The 14,032-nt window shown below is 48.0% G+C and overlaps 1 protein-coding gene across 2 annotated transcripts in view; it reads left to right on the top strand.

Annotated features, from left to right (window-relative positions):
- Rnf212 (ring finger protein 212) overlaps positions 1 to 12,202 on the top strand; it is a 44,724-nt gene extending 32,522 nt beyond the window's left edge. For both annotated transcript variants that reach the window (XM_090344137.1, XM_090344136.1), the window contains 4 exons: positions 1,089 to 1,152; positions 9,540 to 9,609; positions 11,552 to 11,709; positions 12,029 to 12,202. In XM_090344137.1, the coding sequence (XP_090200263.1) occupies positions 1,089 to 1,152; positions 9,540 to 9,609; positions 11,552 to 11,709; positions 12,029 to 12,066 (330 nt within the window). In that variant the 3' untranslated portion in view covers positions 12,067 to 12,202. The remainder of the gene's footprint in view (positions 1 to 1,088; positions 1,153 to 9,539; positions 9,610 to 11,551; positions 11,710 to 12,028) is intronic.
- Positions 12,203 to 14,032: the final 1,830 nt, after the last annotated feature.

Here is a 14,032-nt window from a genome sequence, read left to right as displayed (position 1 = left end):
GACAGGGCCCAGACTCTGAGTTCACGCCCTAGGACCACAGGGTGGGGTTGGGGGGACCAGTCAATATGGCAATGAATGAATGCACTTTTCCAATAAAGCTTTTTTAACAAAAACAGACTGAGGACATAGTTTTTGCCCTGTGCTACACAGAACATGAAGTTTCAAGGAAAATGTCTAAAATCAACTTGTAATAGCTGAAATTCTTCGTGATTGCTGGAGTGGATCTATGTACAGCTTGCTTTGGAGAAAGCAGTTTTGCACTGTGGCTGCCCTTCTATAGCAGGAAAGGGAGAGATTCTGCAGTGAAGCCCTCACTGAGCCAGGGCTCCGGGATCTCCCTTTGGGGTGTTCATCGGCTTGAGTCTTTCTGGCCAACAAAGAAGTGTGAGCATATCCCTCTCAATGAAAGTACACCTGCTGGCACGTGGGGAGAAGCATGGCTAGTACTTGTGCTTAAGGCCTAGATCTTAAAAGAGCACACAATTTTCTGCTATGTGTAGCTTCTTGATGCTGATGGATCTTTTTATAAAATAAAGCATGATTTTCAAACATAAAGTGAACTACTGCTGCATGCTTTATTTAGCCATTAGTGGGAGAATATGATAAAATGGGAAAGTTTTGCAAAGGAGAATCTAGAGGAAACACACCCCCAAGAAGCCAGGGATGGGAGAGACAGTGCTGAGAGCCAGCAGCATTCCTCCCACACGTGCGGCAGAGCCAGGTGAGCGTGGGCAGGCATCCCCAGCATGGAGCCTTATGGGTCTACACTTCTACCAGCACCACAGACATCCTGCCAAAGCCACCCTGCACTAGCCACAGGGTCAGGTTCCAGCCTAGGGGTGTGACTAGATTTATCCCCTGCAGGCTCATGTTCTAGCTCATGGGTGTGGCTAGAGGTGGTCTAGCCTATGGATGTGGCTGGGTTCTTGTCACAGGAACTTGTTCTAGCTCATGGACATGGCTGCATTTATACCATGTTCCAGGGCTGTGAGGGCGAGACCTAGAGTTGTGAAAAGCCCTGAACTGTCTGAGTCTCACAAATGGAAATCTGAGAACTTCACTAACAGTTTTTTTTTCTGTTCACTCAGCCTGAGGTAGCCACAGGCCCTGCAAGGATCTCTTTGATTAGCCCACCTCAGGATGGACGCATGGGTGAGTACAAGTTCTGTAGAACTGTCCTGTCAGATACTGGGTCAGATGGGCACCCCGTAAAAAGTCTTGAAAACACTCTAGGAGAAAACGATTTAAATGATTTAGACATAACCTCTTCCCTCCAAACCTAAACTCATATGAAACAGAAAGACAGTTCTTCCATGGCACATGTTCAGTTTCTCCTAGAATGTTTTCAAGACTGTTTTGTATGCCTATTCTGAGACTTGAACTCGAGGCCTAGGCACTGTGCTTGAACTCCTTTGCTCAAGGCTAGCATTTTACTACTTCAGCCACAGATGTGAGAAAAAAGAAGCCCTACTGCACTGTTGGTGGGAATGTAAACTAATACAATCACTCTGGAAAGCAGTGTGGAGATTTCTTAAGAAACTAAACAAGCCAGGCACGGTGACTCACACTTGTTTACCTAGGCTACTCAGGCAGCTGAGATCTGAGGATCTCGGTTCAAAGCTTGCCCCGGCATGGAAGTCAGACGTCCGTGAGACTCTTTATCTCCAATTAACTACCAGAAAACCAGAAGTGGCGGTATGGCTCAAGTGGTAGAGTGATAGCATTGATCTGAAGAGTTCAGGGATGCAGCCCAGGCCCAGAGTTCAAGCTCCATGGACCTACCAAAAAAAAAAAAACTAAACAAAGGAGCCAGGAGTTTGGCCTAATGGTAGAGTACTTGCCTAGCATGCACAAAGATCTGGGTTCAATTCCTTAGTACCACATACATAAAAAAGCCAGACGTGCAGCCAGAAGTGCATGGTGGCTCACACCTGTAATCCTAGCTTCTCAGGAGGCTGAGATCTGAGGATCAAGGTTCAAAGCCAACTGGGGCACAAAAGGATCTAAGACTCGTATCTCCAATCAACCTCTAGAAAATAGGAAGTGGGGCTTGGCTCAAGGGTAGGGTGGTAGCCTTGAGATGAATAGCTCTGGGAGAATGCCCAGGCCAAGTTCAAGCCCCATGCCCCACAAAAAAAAGAAAGAAAGAAAAGAAAAAGTGGGAAGAGCTCTGGAAGAATGCCCAGGCCAAGTTCAAGCCCCATGACCCACAAAAAAAGAAAGAAAACGGAAGAAGGAAGGAAGGAAAGAAAGAAAAAGGAAGGAAGGAAAAGAAAAAGCAGGAAGCGGTGCTATGGCTCATGTGGTAGAGTGCTAGGCTTGAGAAAAACCAAAGGGCAGTGCTCAGGCCCCAATTTCAAGCCCCAGAACTGGAAAAAAATAAATGAATAAATATAAATCTATCCTACAATCCAGCCATACCACTCCTAGCCATTACTGTATTATAAACCAGGATATGATAAGGACACCTGCCCATCCATGTTCACTGTGGCATATTCACAATAGTCAAGATAAGGGTCAATGCAAATGTCCCACAATAAATGAGTGGATCCAGGAAATGTGGTACCTATATGCACTGGAATTTTACCTAGCCATTAGAAAGAATGGAATAATATCATTTTTAAGGAAATGGATGGAACTAGAACAAATTGTGGTAAGTGAGGTACACCAAAAACCAGAGGGACAAAAGATGCATGTCCTTCCTGATATGCAGAAGTTAGATCTAAACCACAATGGAACATGAAAAAAATGCACAAAACTCTAGATGCTCATATACAGAGAAACCAAAAAAGGATAGTCTTAGGGGAAACTCATGAAGGTACAATACCCAAGTACCTCTTCATAGGTGTACAAAATAATACACATACTGAAACACAACTACAAAGATATGGAAATAAATGAATTTGTCCAGCCAAGCACAGTGGCTCATGCCTGTAATCCTAGCTACTCTGGAGGCTGAGATAAGTAGATTGAAATTCAAAGCCAGTTGAGGCACTGAAGACCCTGAGACTCTTATCTCCAATTAACCACTAGAAAACCAGAAGTGGTCCTTGTAAGGTCTGCCAAAAGGAAACTCCACGCAGTTCAGTAGAAGAGGGTTTATTGCGTGAGGAAAGAGCATACTCCTGCCACCCAAGGTGGAGTCAGGAGCAAGAGAGCTTAGGGCAGGAAGTGAGAGATTGTATAGGTGGAGGGGTATAGCCACAGCGGAAGTGGATGTGATGTCAGAGGATGGGGAAATACCTCAGTGGGGACCTCCCACTGCCCCCAGGCATGCCAGTTGCCAGGGTTACAGGTGCTGGGTGGGGATTTCCAGGGTGCAGTGGAAATGAGCCAAGGGAAGAAGTCATTTCTTCCAGTCAGACCTAACATTCCCTTCTTCTGATAGTTGTAAAGGGGTGCCTACTCTTTCTGGCTACTTCCTGCTGACAAGGGGTGTCGACATTAAGGGTAGAAGGTGGGGATGCTGTCCATCCAGAAGGAGCAATAAGAGTTCCATGGGAGTGAATGTGCATTTGTGTCCTTGGATGAAATTTAAAAGAAGTCTTAAGAGGCAGGGGTGCCATCTTCTTCAGGGATGCGAGATACCTTGGCATCATAGAATGGGCAAGAGCAGGAGCCTTTTTCACTCTTGACAGAAGAAACCACTGTGGCTGTCCATTGAGCTACACTGCAGTGGGGGGATCTGATGAGGGCCTGTCCACTTAGGATGTAAACCAGACAGATGAAGGGTCTTAAGAAAGACTCGATCCTCAGGCAAAATTGGGGGAGAGGAAAAGGGCTTTAAGGGGCTGAGGGAGCCTTGGATATGGGACAGTGGGGTAAGATTAGAAAGGAATGTAAAAAAAGGAAAGGTTATCTATTCTACATGGGTAGTTGCAGAATAAATAAGAAGGCCATCTACACCCACCACTGAGATCTGGGAGGGAAAAGACAGGCTGGAATACTCAGGTAACAGCGAATAACTGGCTCCCATATTCAAAAGAAAGGATACAAGTAGCTTGCCCGCAACCTGGAGACATACCCTGGGCACCATCACACTTCTGTTGCCAAGCTGAGTATCCTGGATAAGTTGGGCTCCTCCCCATGTGTAAGGGGTATGGGAGGGACTGGCCCACCTTGTAGAGATGAGGAGGGATAGTCGACTCCCCAGAGTCCCATCTGTCCACACTTTGGCAGGGTCCAGATGGTGGTTGTAGAGCTCTTGCCCAGTGGCCTTCCTTGCCACACTTAAAGCATGGACTGGGTGGTGTGCATTGGGCGTTGCTTCTTTGAGGAGCCAGAAGGGCAGCAGCCAGGAGCTGGCAATTTTTCCTATTATGGGCAGCCTTATCAGCTTTTTTCTGTTCCTCCCAGTTGTTAAAAACCTTAAAGGCCGTGCTCACCAGATCTCCTTGAGCGGTTTGAGGGCCATCCTCAGCCTTTTTCAGCTTCTTTTTTTAATATCGGGAGCTGATTGGGAAATGAAATAGGTATTAAGGACCACTATACCTTCTTTTGACTCCAGGTCCAGCTTAGAATAACACTGGGGTGCCACTGTAAGGCGATCAAGAAATTCGGCTGGGTTTTCAGTGGGTCTCTGGGTAACCTACTTTAGTTTATCATAGTTGACTGCATGGTGGGCTGCCTTCTGGAGGCCAACTGCCAGGCAGGTTACCATCCTATTTCTGCTAACCCTTCCAGGCGCATTATTTTCATAATCCCATTTAGGCTCTTTCCTGGGCACAGCCATTGCTCCTACTGGGAAAGTATTGTCTAGGTGGTGGATTTCATCAGCATGTGCCTGGGCTGCAACCCAAACCCTTTCCTTTTCTTCGGAGGTAAGGGTGGAGGACAGGACTGTATATAAGTCATGCCAGGTGAGGTCATAAGTCTGAACAAGGTATTTAAACTCTTTGGTATAATTATTGGGATCTTGGGAGTCTGATCCTAGTTGCTTCTCAATGTTGCTTCTCAATCTTGGAAAGATCTGTCATTGAAAAGGGGGCCTGCACACAAATGACCTCTTCTGCTCCTGCCACCTCCTGCAGAGGATATAAGGAGGCTGGGGGAGGCTGTGTGCTACCAGTACAAGATCGAGTATGAGTACCAGGAGGTGAGTCAAAAGGAGATGAAGAGGGAGGAGAAGGAAGGAAAGGTTCAGCTTGGGGAGGAGAAGCAGAGTCTTCAATGATGGGTAGGGGATCAGGCACTTTAGGTTTAGGAAGAGGCTCCAGGCTCTTAGGTGATTTGGCAGGGACAGGATGCCCCTGTGCCAGGAGGATAGGGGAAGTTGAGCAGGACTGGTAGAGAGAAGGGCAAGCATGGAGAGCAAAGAAAGCCTGAACATATAGAACCTCTGGCCATTGACCATTGCATTGGCAGAAACTGTCTAAATTCCTGAGAATATTATAATCCGAAGTCCCATTTTGGGGCCATTGAGACCCATTGTCTAGCCTATACTTTGGCCAGACACAATTGCAATATGATGATCTGTGTTGGCTTTATGGAGTCTCTGAATAGAAGAATATCCAAAGAGTGTAAAAGATATCCCAAGGGGGTGTCCTGGCTTGGGTGAGACGGATGAGACCCCATTGTAATTAGAAACACTAAGAGGAAGTGAAGTCTGTGAGCGTGGGGGGTGGTCAGTGAGGAGGTAGTGGAAGAGTTAGTGAGGACATGAGTGGGGGGGGCCCAGTCAGTGAGGACACCAGGGAGGGGTGGAGTCAGTGAGGACGTCAGGGGGTGGGGTCACTGAACATGGGGCAGAGTCAGTGAGACCAACGGGGTGGAGTCATTGAGGACATCCTTGGGTAGAGTCAATAAGGATGTTGAGTGGGAAAGTAGAGTGTATGGGGGGAGGGGGAATCCACCAGAACAGATTGGGGGGGAGAGGGTACTGGGTCTTAAACTAGACACAGGGAGAGAACCCTAGGAAGGGGTGGGTTAAAGGAGACAGAAAAAGAGGCCTGCAGGCAGGAGTCACTCACCAGGTGCAGACAGGAAACATTGTAGTGAATGCACCGCCAGCTATGGGAACGGCAGAGGCACGGGAGTGGAGTTTCCTTTCTTTGGTTCGAAGGAGGGGGGAGAGAAGGCAGATTGACCCTCCAGAAATGAGAAACGGAGGGGATCCAGCCACTCCTGACCCTCGGCACCAAATGTAAGGTCTGCCGAAAGGATACTCCATGCAGTTCAGGAGAAGAGGGTTTATTGCGTGAGGAAAGAGCAGACTCCTGCCACCCAAGATGGAGTCAGGAGCAAGAGAGCTTAGGGCAGGGATTTCCAGGGTGCAGTGGGAGAGAGCCAAGGGAAGAAGTCATTTCTTCCAGTCGGACCTGACAGTTCTGTGGTAGCCTAGAGCTGAAGAGCTCAGGGACAATGCCCAGGCCCAGGGGTAGGGCCATAGCCTTGAGCTAAAGAGCTCAGGGACAGTGCCCAGGCCCAGAGTCCAAGCCCCACGACTGACCCAAAAAAAACAACAAAAAAAGAATTTTACCTTAAATTGTTTTTTCTTTATCTGATAACCTTGTATTCTTTACCTTATGTATGGTGTATTCATGTGTACATCTGTGGGAAGGCAGAGAATCCAAGGGAAAAGGTGAAAAAATGCAGCAGTGGAGCACACTGTCTGCCCTGGACATTAATGAAAGTGAACCAGGCAACACGTAGTGGAGGTGGAGGGAGGGAATGGGAGTGTGGGAACAGATGGCACTATGTGAAAGGATATATGATGCATGTCAAGTTAACTCCACTGTAGAGTGCCTCTAAAACAACAAATAAAAGTGCAAAAAAATGTGCTTGCCTAGCATGCACAAAGGTACCACATATACAGAAAAGGCTAGAAGTGGTACTGTGGCTCCAGTGGTACAGTGCTAGCTTGAGAAAGCTTGAGGACAATTCCCAGGCCCTGAGTTCAAGCCCCAGGACTGACAAGAAAAAAGTGCTAATAATAATAATAATAATATATGGCATAATGTTTCATAATTCAAAAGGAAGTTCTGATGTATTTTGCAACATGGAACAGCCTTGAAGACAATACACTTAGTAGAATAAGCCACTCACCGAAGGATAAGCATATAAAGTTGAACTTAAATGAGGTAGAGCATTCAGAATCAGAGGGACAGAAAGTAGAATGGCATTTGACAGGAGTTTGGGAGAGGGGGGAAATGGGGAGCTGCGGTTTAAATAGGAAATTGTTTTACAAGATGAATGGTTGTACAGATTGCTGATGGTGATGGTTGTATACTGAACTAAAATGAACAAGATGATCAACTTTATTTTCCCAATAATAAAAATTGTTAAAAACAAAACAAAACTCTACAGACAATTGAAAAGGAAGTCATGTGACAGAGAGAAACCAGGAATCTGCAAACCAGAACCCAAATGAGCCAGCCCTTCATCTTGGATTTCTCACTCCAAGAACTAGAAAAATAAGTTCCTGCTGTTGTAGACCTGTCCCCACGCTGTGATGTTTAGTACAGCAGCCCAAGCAAATCACTCCCCACTGGCACTTTAGCTATGAGTCTTGCTATATGCTTAGTAATAGTTCTACGATTTGTAATAGACATCTTGAACTTACTAGAGCATAGTTATATAGGTTAGTACTGACTTAATTCTAGTGAAGCAGCAACAGTATAGCTCCATTTATATTATTCATTAGTGCGTGTATTACGCACATGCCTCCAATATGATAATATATCCTTACATAGGGCTTCAAGGCTGATGCTCTACCACTTTAGTCACAGCTCCACTTCCAGCTTTTTGGTGGTTAATTGGAGTTAACAGTCTCAAAGACTTTCCTGCCCATATTGGCTTTGAACTGCAATCCTCCAGATCTCAGGCTCCTGACCAGCTGGGAGTATAGGTGTGATCCATTGTGCCTAATTTCTTGTTTCTGTATATATTGGGAAAGCGTGTGTTTGTGTATGCACATGTACGTGTTTGTGAAGTCACATCTATAGCTTTTGCATTTACAATTTACTAGCCATTTCTACATGCTCTTTCTTTTTGTGATGATTGATTTTATTCTTTTCAACCTGAAGTATTTGTATGCCTTGATTGGAAGATTGGCTAGCAATGAATTTTCAATTTATGCTCACCTTTGAATGAATCTCTTTAGTTTGTCTTCATTTTGAAAGGTAAATCTACTCAATATAGAATTTCCTGGTTTAATGCTTAGGGTTTTTTTCTGGTGGGAATTAAGCCAATAATCAGTTGTTCCTTTGATGTGATAAGTTGCTTTCCTCTTACTTCTTTAAAGTTTGTGGGGTGTTTTTGTTCTTATTTTGTCTTTGGGCTTCCTCAGACTTTATAATAGTTTTTTTTTTCTGAAGTTGCTTTAGCTGTTCTGAGTCCCTTGCATTTTGGGGTGGAGGGTCAGTCATGGGACCTCAAATCTGGGCCTGGTCTCTGTCCTTGAGCTCTTCAGCTCAAGTCTACTGCTCTACCCTTGAGCCACAGCCCCACTTCCCATTTTCTAGTGGTTAATTGGAGAGAAGAGTCTCACGTTCTTTAGTGCCTGGGCTGGCTTTGAACTGTGATCCTCAGATCTAGGCCTCCTGAGTAGTTCGGATGTGAACTTTAGGATCACTGTCATTTCTGCTACAAAGGAGTAGGGATTTGATGGTGGTTTTATTGGTGCTGAGCATCGATGGCAGAAGTGTTGTCATCTTAGCAGAGCTGAGTCTTCGCTCATGTCTTTACTCCTTTCAATGGTATTTTGTAGTTTCCAGTGAATGTATATTACATTCATGAACATGATTTCCTCAAGCTGGGCACTGGAGGAGCAGGCCTATGGGGATTGGGGGAGGAGTTTGAACCAAGGGCCTCAAGCTTTCACTTGGCTTTTTCTCTCAGGGATGGCACTCTACCACCTGAGCCACACCCCCAGTTCCAGATTTGTACTGGTTTATTGGAGATAGAAGTCTCAGAGATGTTTTGTCCTTTTAGCTTTAAGCCGTAATCCTCAACCTCCAAGGAGCTAGGACTTCAGGTGTGAGCCACCAGCTCTCAGCTGTAGTTTCTTCCTGTAGTTCACATGATTACTGAAATGTGAAAGGATGGGGGAGGGGGGGCGGGGGGGGGGGGGGACATTAAAATGTTAAGATACCCACACTGCCCTCTTGTGGCTGCTTCTATAGAGCAGAGTGGGTTAGTCCACATTTGAGATAGTGTAGAAACAAAAAGTGGTCACACAGAGCCTGGCACCAATGCAATGGCTCACACCTGTGATCCCAGCTACTCAGGAGGCTGAGATCTGAGGATCACAGTTCAGAGCCATCCTGGGCACAAAATACTGTGAGACTCTTATCTCAAATGAACCAGAAAACTGGAAGTGGGGCTATGGCTCAAGTGATAGAGCTCTAGCCTTGAACTGAAGAGCTCAGGGACAGCCCAGGCCCAGAGTTCAAGCCCAGTGATCAACAAAGAGAAAAAAAAATGTGGTCACACAGAGTTGTGCCTGGTGCTACTCCTGTGGACCTTGTGGTGGGGTGGTCTGGTCTTCTCCCTCAGAGTACCACGCGCTAACCTAAACCAGTGTGTGATTCTCTCCACAGGCATCATCTCCCGGGGCTCCCAGCATCTGAGCATGACACCCAGTCATGCACACGTGGGGAAGGCCCTCAGGTACTGTCCCCACAGGATAAAACACAGAGCAAAACTTACAGCTGTTATATAAGTGGGGGTTTAGCCTTTTAAGTCTAAAGAAAGATTTTATCATATGTTCCATTTTAAATTTTGCTTGAAGCTATGACTTAATCATGTATCCTATTATCAAAAACCCCAAGAACCACTATATGGCTGCTCAGTATTTCCTCAGGGGAGTAGACCAGACACGTTTTGTGAGGTCAAAGCTAGGATGTTTTCCAAAACTGGCAGGAAATAAATATTGTCTCTTTGGCAGCTACTCAGCTTTGCTCTTGTATGAAGACAATGGTAGAAGGTGGCATGGACAAAATCAGGACTGTGTACATCCTAGTATTGACAGAAGCAGGTGCCAGGCAGGATTTGGCCGTGCTACATTGTGCCAACCCTAAGCAGCTCGTGAGCCCCTCACCTCACCCTCATCACTGGATATCTTCTACAGAGCTCTTGATTGGAATACTGGGTGGTTGCACATTCCTCCTGTCAACACATTTCCTGGACAGTGACTGCTCACAGTCCAGCAGCTGTCCCCCTACTCCACCTCTGACCTACCATGCAGCCACACCTGTGCCCTTTGGTTCCTGAGTCCATTATGCTGGTTCACTGTACATGCTTCTATCGGAAGCCACGGCCAGCCCTCCTGCCTCAGCACCTCCAAAAGGGACCAAGGCCCCTCCCTTCTGGTGTCTAATGACCCCAGATGCTGTACCCTTCCTTCTTTGCTGCCTGCTGACCCCAGGGACTCAGCCCCTGCTTCCAGGGCACCCACTCGCTCTGCACTGTCAACTGTACCTCATTTGCTGCCTGCTCTTGTGTTCCCCTAGTGAAGATGTGTGTTGTCATGGCACCCAGCACCCATCCGCTGTCTCCCTGGACCATGTGGATGGTCAGGTGGGGTTAAGTGTAGACTGTGTCAGGCTGTTTACAAAGCTTTCTGAGCCCCAGCTTCTTTTGGATCGGGATGGTAGCAGAGGCAGCTGTCTCAGAAGAGGAGAACGTGGCATCATTCCCAAAGGCAGAGCAGGCAGGAGAAGCTCGATTCTAAACCCATGTGCTTTCTTTCTATGGAGTGGGGGCAAAGCAGATTGTATAGAGTGGGTGACCACAGACTCTGGACTCAGAAACAGTTCCTGCTCACCTAGCTATGTCACAGCAAGAAGAGTGCCAGGCCTGTGCAAATTAAATAAAGGAGGGCACAGATAGATGTGAGCTGTGAGGAATAGGCTTGTCCATGAAAGCTGTGTCCACCTGTGAGCTATTATGGCCTCACATGACCTAAAAGGGTCAGCCAGTAGTACATCTAGGAAAAGCCAGAAAAAAAAGTCAGTTGCTGACACAGCACTGGGTGGGCTCGAAACCTGAGTCTGCAGTCATCAGACTTGGGGCACATCACAGTAGAGGCCATTGCTAAAAGTGAGGGGTGGGTAAGTTTTCCATGAAAACTTAGAACCTTCAGCGTGCTTGCTGCAGAACCCGAGTGATGAAGCACAGCTTGGCATGAGGAGAAGAGCAGTGTGTTGTGGAAAGAGGCGCTGAAGCCACACAACATCAGTGGACTGGAGGCTGATACGCAGGCCACCAGGTGCAGCATAGTGGGCTGTGGGTGGAAGCTGGCGTGGTGACCGGGCAGGGCAGGGCGCAGAGACCTGCCTCCCCTGTCGTTCCCAGAGGCTTCCATCAGCCTCGGCAAAGGAGGAGCTCTGAGGGGTGTGTGGTGAAGCAGCAGCAGCCTCACCACTCCTGGCCTCTCTCTGCCTGGAGCAAGCCTGACAGGCACCATGGTGTCATCGCTATGCCATGACCACCAGCCCAGAACCAGCTAAGGACCACTCGGCCTGGGTGCTCAGCGTATACTTCTGAACCCACAGACTCTGGTTTTGTTGATTTTTAAAATGATTTCTATTATATGTTGATTTATTACTAGAGTTCTGCCACAGCAGATATCCTCCAGGGGGCCAGCACCAGCATCACAGCTGCCCAGCAGAGCTGGTCAAGGGGTCACTCCCCGCCTTGGCAGCTCCTGGCCCCTGCCGCCCAGGCCTCCCATCAGCATCTCAGGCCTCCTGCAGAGGCAGTGCTCAGGTAGGCACTCAGGTGGCTTCATTTCTCCTGAATTAGTGAGCTCGTGGATGTTTAGGTAGATACATGCGAAACTTGTGTGCTCTGACCTGTCACCACTAGGTCAGAAACCCCGTGGCAGCTGGGTTTTCTCATCCCCAGTGTGGGCTTAAAGCTTTTGATCCTAGTCCATCAGTTAGGCTCTGAAAGGACCACCTGACAGTTGTTTTAAAAAAAATGGTGGCCACTTTTTCCCAAATTCCTTTTCCTTGTTGGGTATTGGCATACTCATTTTCTTCATCAATGCAGACTTCATTTCAAAGTTAGCGTCTTCTTCCTGCAGGCTCCGGGGACCCTGGGGGACTGACACACAGAAGATGAACACCTTCCTGTCCTGTGCTGCTGATCTCTGCTCTTCCGTTGGCCCCCACCTGGGCATCGCTGTCTGCAAGTGTGATGTGCAATTCTTTGTTAGAGGAGAAGCTAATATGATGAATAAAGTGGTGTCCTGATGGTCTGGGCGGCCTGTGTGAGGTGCTGACAGCTTGCCTCCTGACCTGTCAGATCTCCCAAAATGTGGGTACAAGAGGTACAGGGAGGGACCGGGAGTTTGGCCTAGTGGTAGAGTGCACGAAGACCCAGGTTTAATTCCTCAGTCCCACATACATAGAAAAAAGCCAGAAATGGTGCTGTGGCTCAAGTGGTAGAGCTCTGTCTTTGAGAAAGCCCAAGGACAGTGCTCATGCCCTGAGCTGAAGCCCAGGACTGTCCCAAAAAAAAAAAAGAGACATACAGGGAGACTCGGCCTGCTCCCAGTCTCCACTGCAGCTGTGGGGGACAGGGACTGCCACACAAGTGCCCTGTGGTGTGGCATGCATGTGCACAGAACATCCTGCATTCGGATCAGCTCCATGGCCTCTCTGAGGAGCATCATTGGAGCACAGCTCTTCTCACATGGTGCTCCTGTTTGTGAGACGAGGTGTGGCCCTCTGTGTCCACACTCGCCTTGCAGGTGAGGCTGTAAGGCACAGAGTCCATAGCTGGTCAGGAGCAAGACATGGCTGCAGGAGATGCCTCCTGGTCCTAAAGTGTGTCGAGTTTCTCCCAGGGTTTTATGGGCCAGGGTTGTGCAGGCAGGAACACACACCCCTCTGTGTACAGTCTAAGAAGCAGGTAGGCTGCACACATGGGCCCCTGGGCACCTCCCTGGGCCTGAAGGCCCATAATGCTGTGTTCCTGGGCAGGGGGTTCCTGCTCCCTTTCCTCAGAGGCCCATGCACATCTTTCCCCCCTGGGCGCCCGTGGTCCAGAAGTATGTGCAAGTCCTGAGTATTCAGAAACCCTGAAATAATCCGCAGTTCTAAAATCCAAGTGCTCTTTCTCTGTGCATATTATGTAATTAGCACATAACTAAACACTAAAATGTAGGCTAAGTATACAATACAAACAGGCAGAAGAGTGCACAGCCCCCTTCCCCAGACTCCTGGCCCCTAAACACTGCCATGTGCACGTCAGGCAGCTGCAGGTTCTGCTGATGTCTCGGGGCAGAGGCCTGGGAGTGGCAGGCCAAGGAGACAGAGCCCAGTGCTCATGGCTAAGTTGCTGACTACAGATGTCTGAATTTTCCAAGAAACCTTTTCCATCAGGCAAGAGGACAGCTGACTGCCCCTGGCCCCTGTGCTCTGCCCCGGGCCCAGGCTGGTGGCCCACCCCCAGGCTTTTTAGATCTCAGTGTCCTCTACCTCTTCTATGGCAGTCTAGATGTAAATGCTGACGCTATATTTTAAACATTCCACTCTTCATTTTTTCCTAACTGGAAGTGAGTCCAGTGGGCATCTGATTGAATGGAGATGGTGTCCTTTCATCTTGACTCTTCATCACTATCTTTGGCATGTCTGTGTTCCCATTGATCTTCACTGGGAAAAGGAAAATTAAATTTCAGCTCATTGCACAAACCGTGCCCTGCCAAAGTTGAGCCTTAGCTTCTACCAGCTGCAGCTGAAAGTCCAGGTTCAGCCAAGGACGGTAGCACAGAGCTCTCCCGTCCACACGCAGACTGTGGGTTGTACAGGACAAAGCACAGGAAGTCAGGCTAAACTGTAGGTGACATGGCAGCAGAGGGAGGCGGTTGTGGGGGCCTGGCACCTCTTTCCCTCTGCCTGTCCCCAGCCTGGGAAGGCAGCAACTCTCCTGTCTCCCCAGGCCCCATCTGTGGACACACCAGCTCTGTGGACACACCAGCTGCTGTGCTCTGGCCTGGAGGAGGTGCAGTGCTGTGGTGAGTGTAATCACAGACTTGCCCACTAGATGCCCACAGTGCTTTATTTTGTTGTTGTTTCCATTTCTC

Source organism: Megascapheus bottae, chromosome 13 (assembly GCF_031878675.1).
Source record: "Megascapheus bottae isolate mThoBot1 chromosome 13, mThoBot2.hap1, whole genome shotgun sequence".
Lineage (NCBI taxonomy): Eukaryota > Metazoa > Chordata > Mammalia > Rodentia > Geomyidae > Megascapheus > Megascapheus bottae.
Note: the sequence above shows the minus strand (reverse complement) of the source record. Positions and strands in the feature narration are given on the sequence as shown.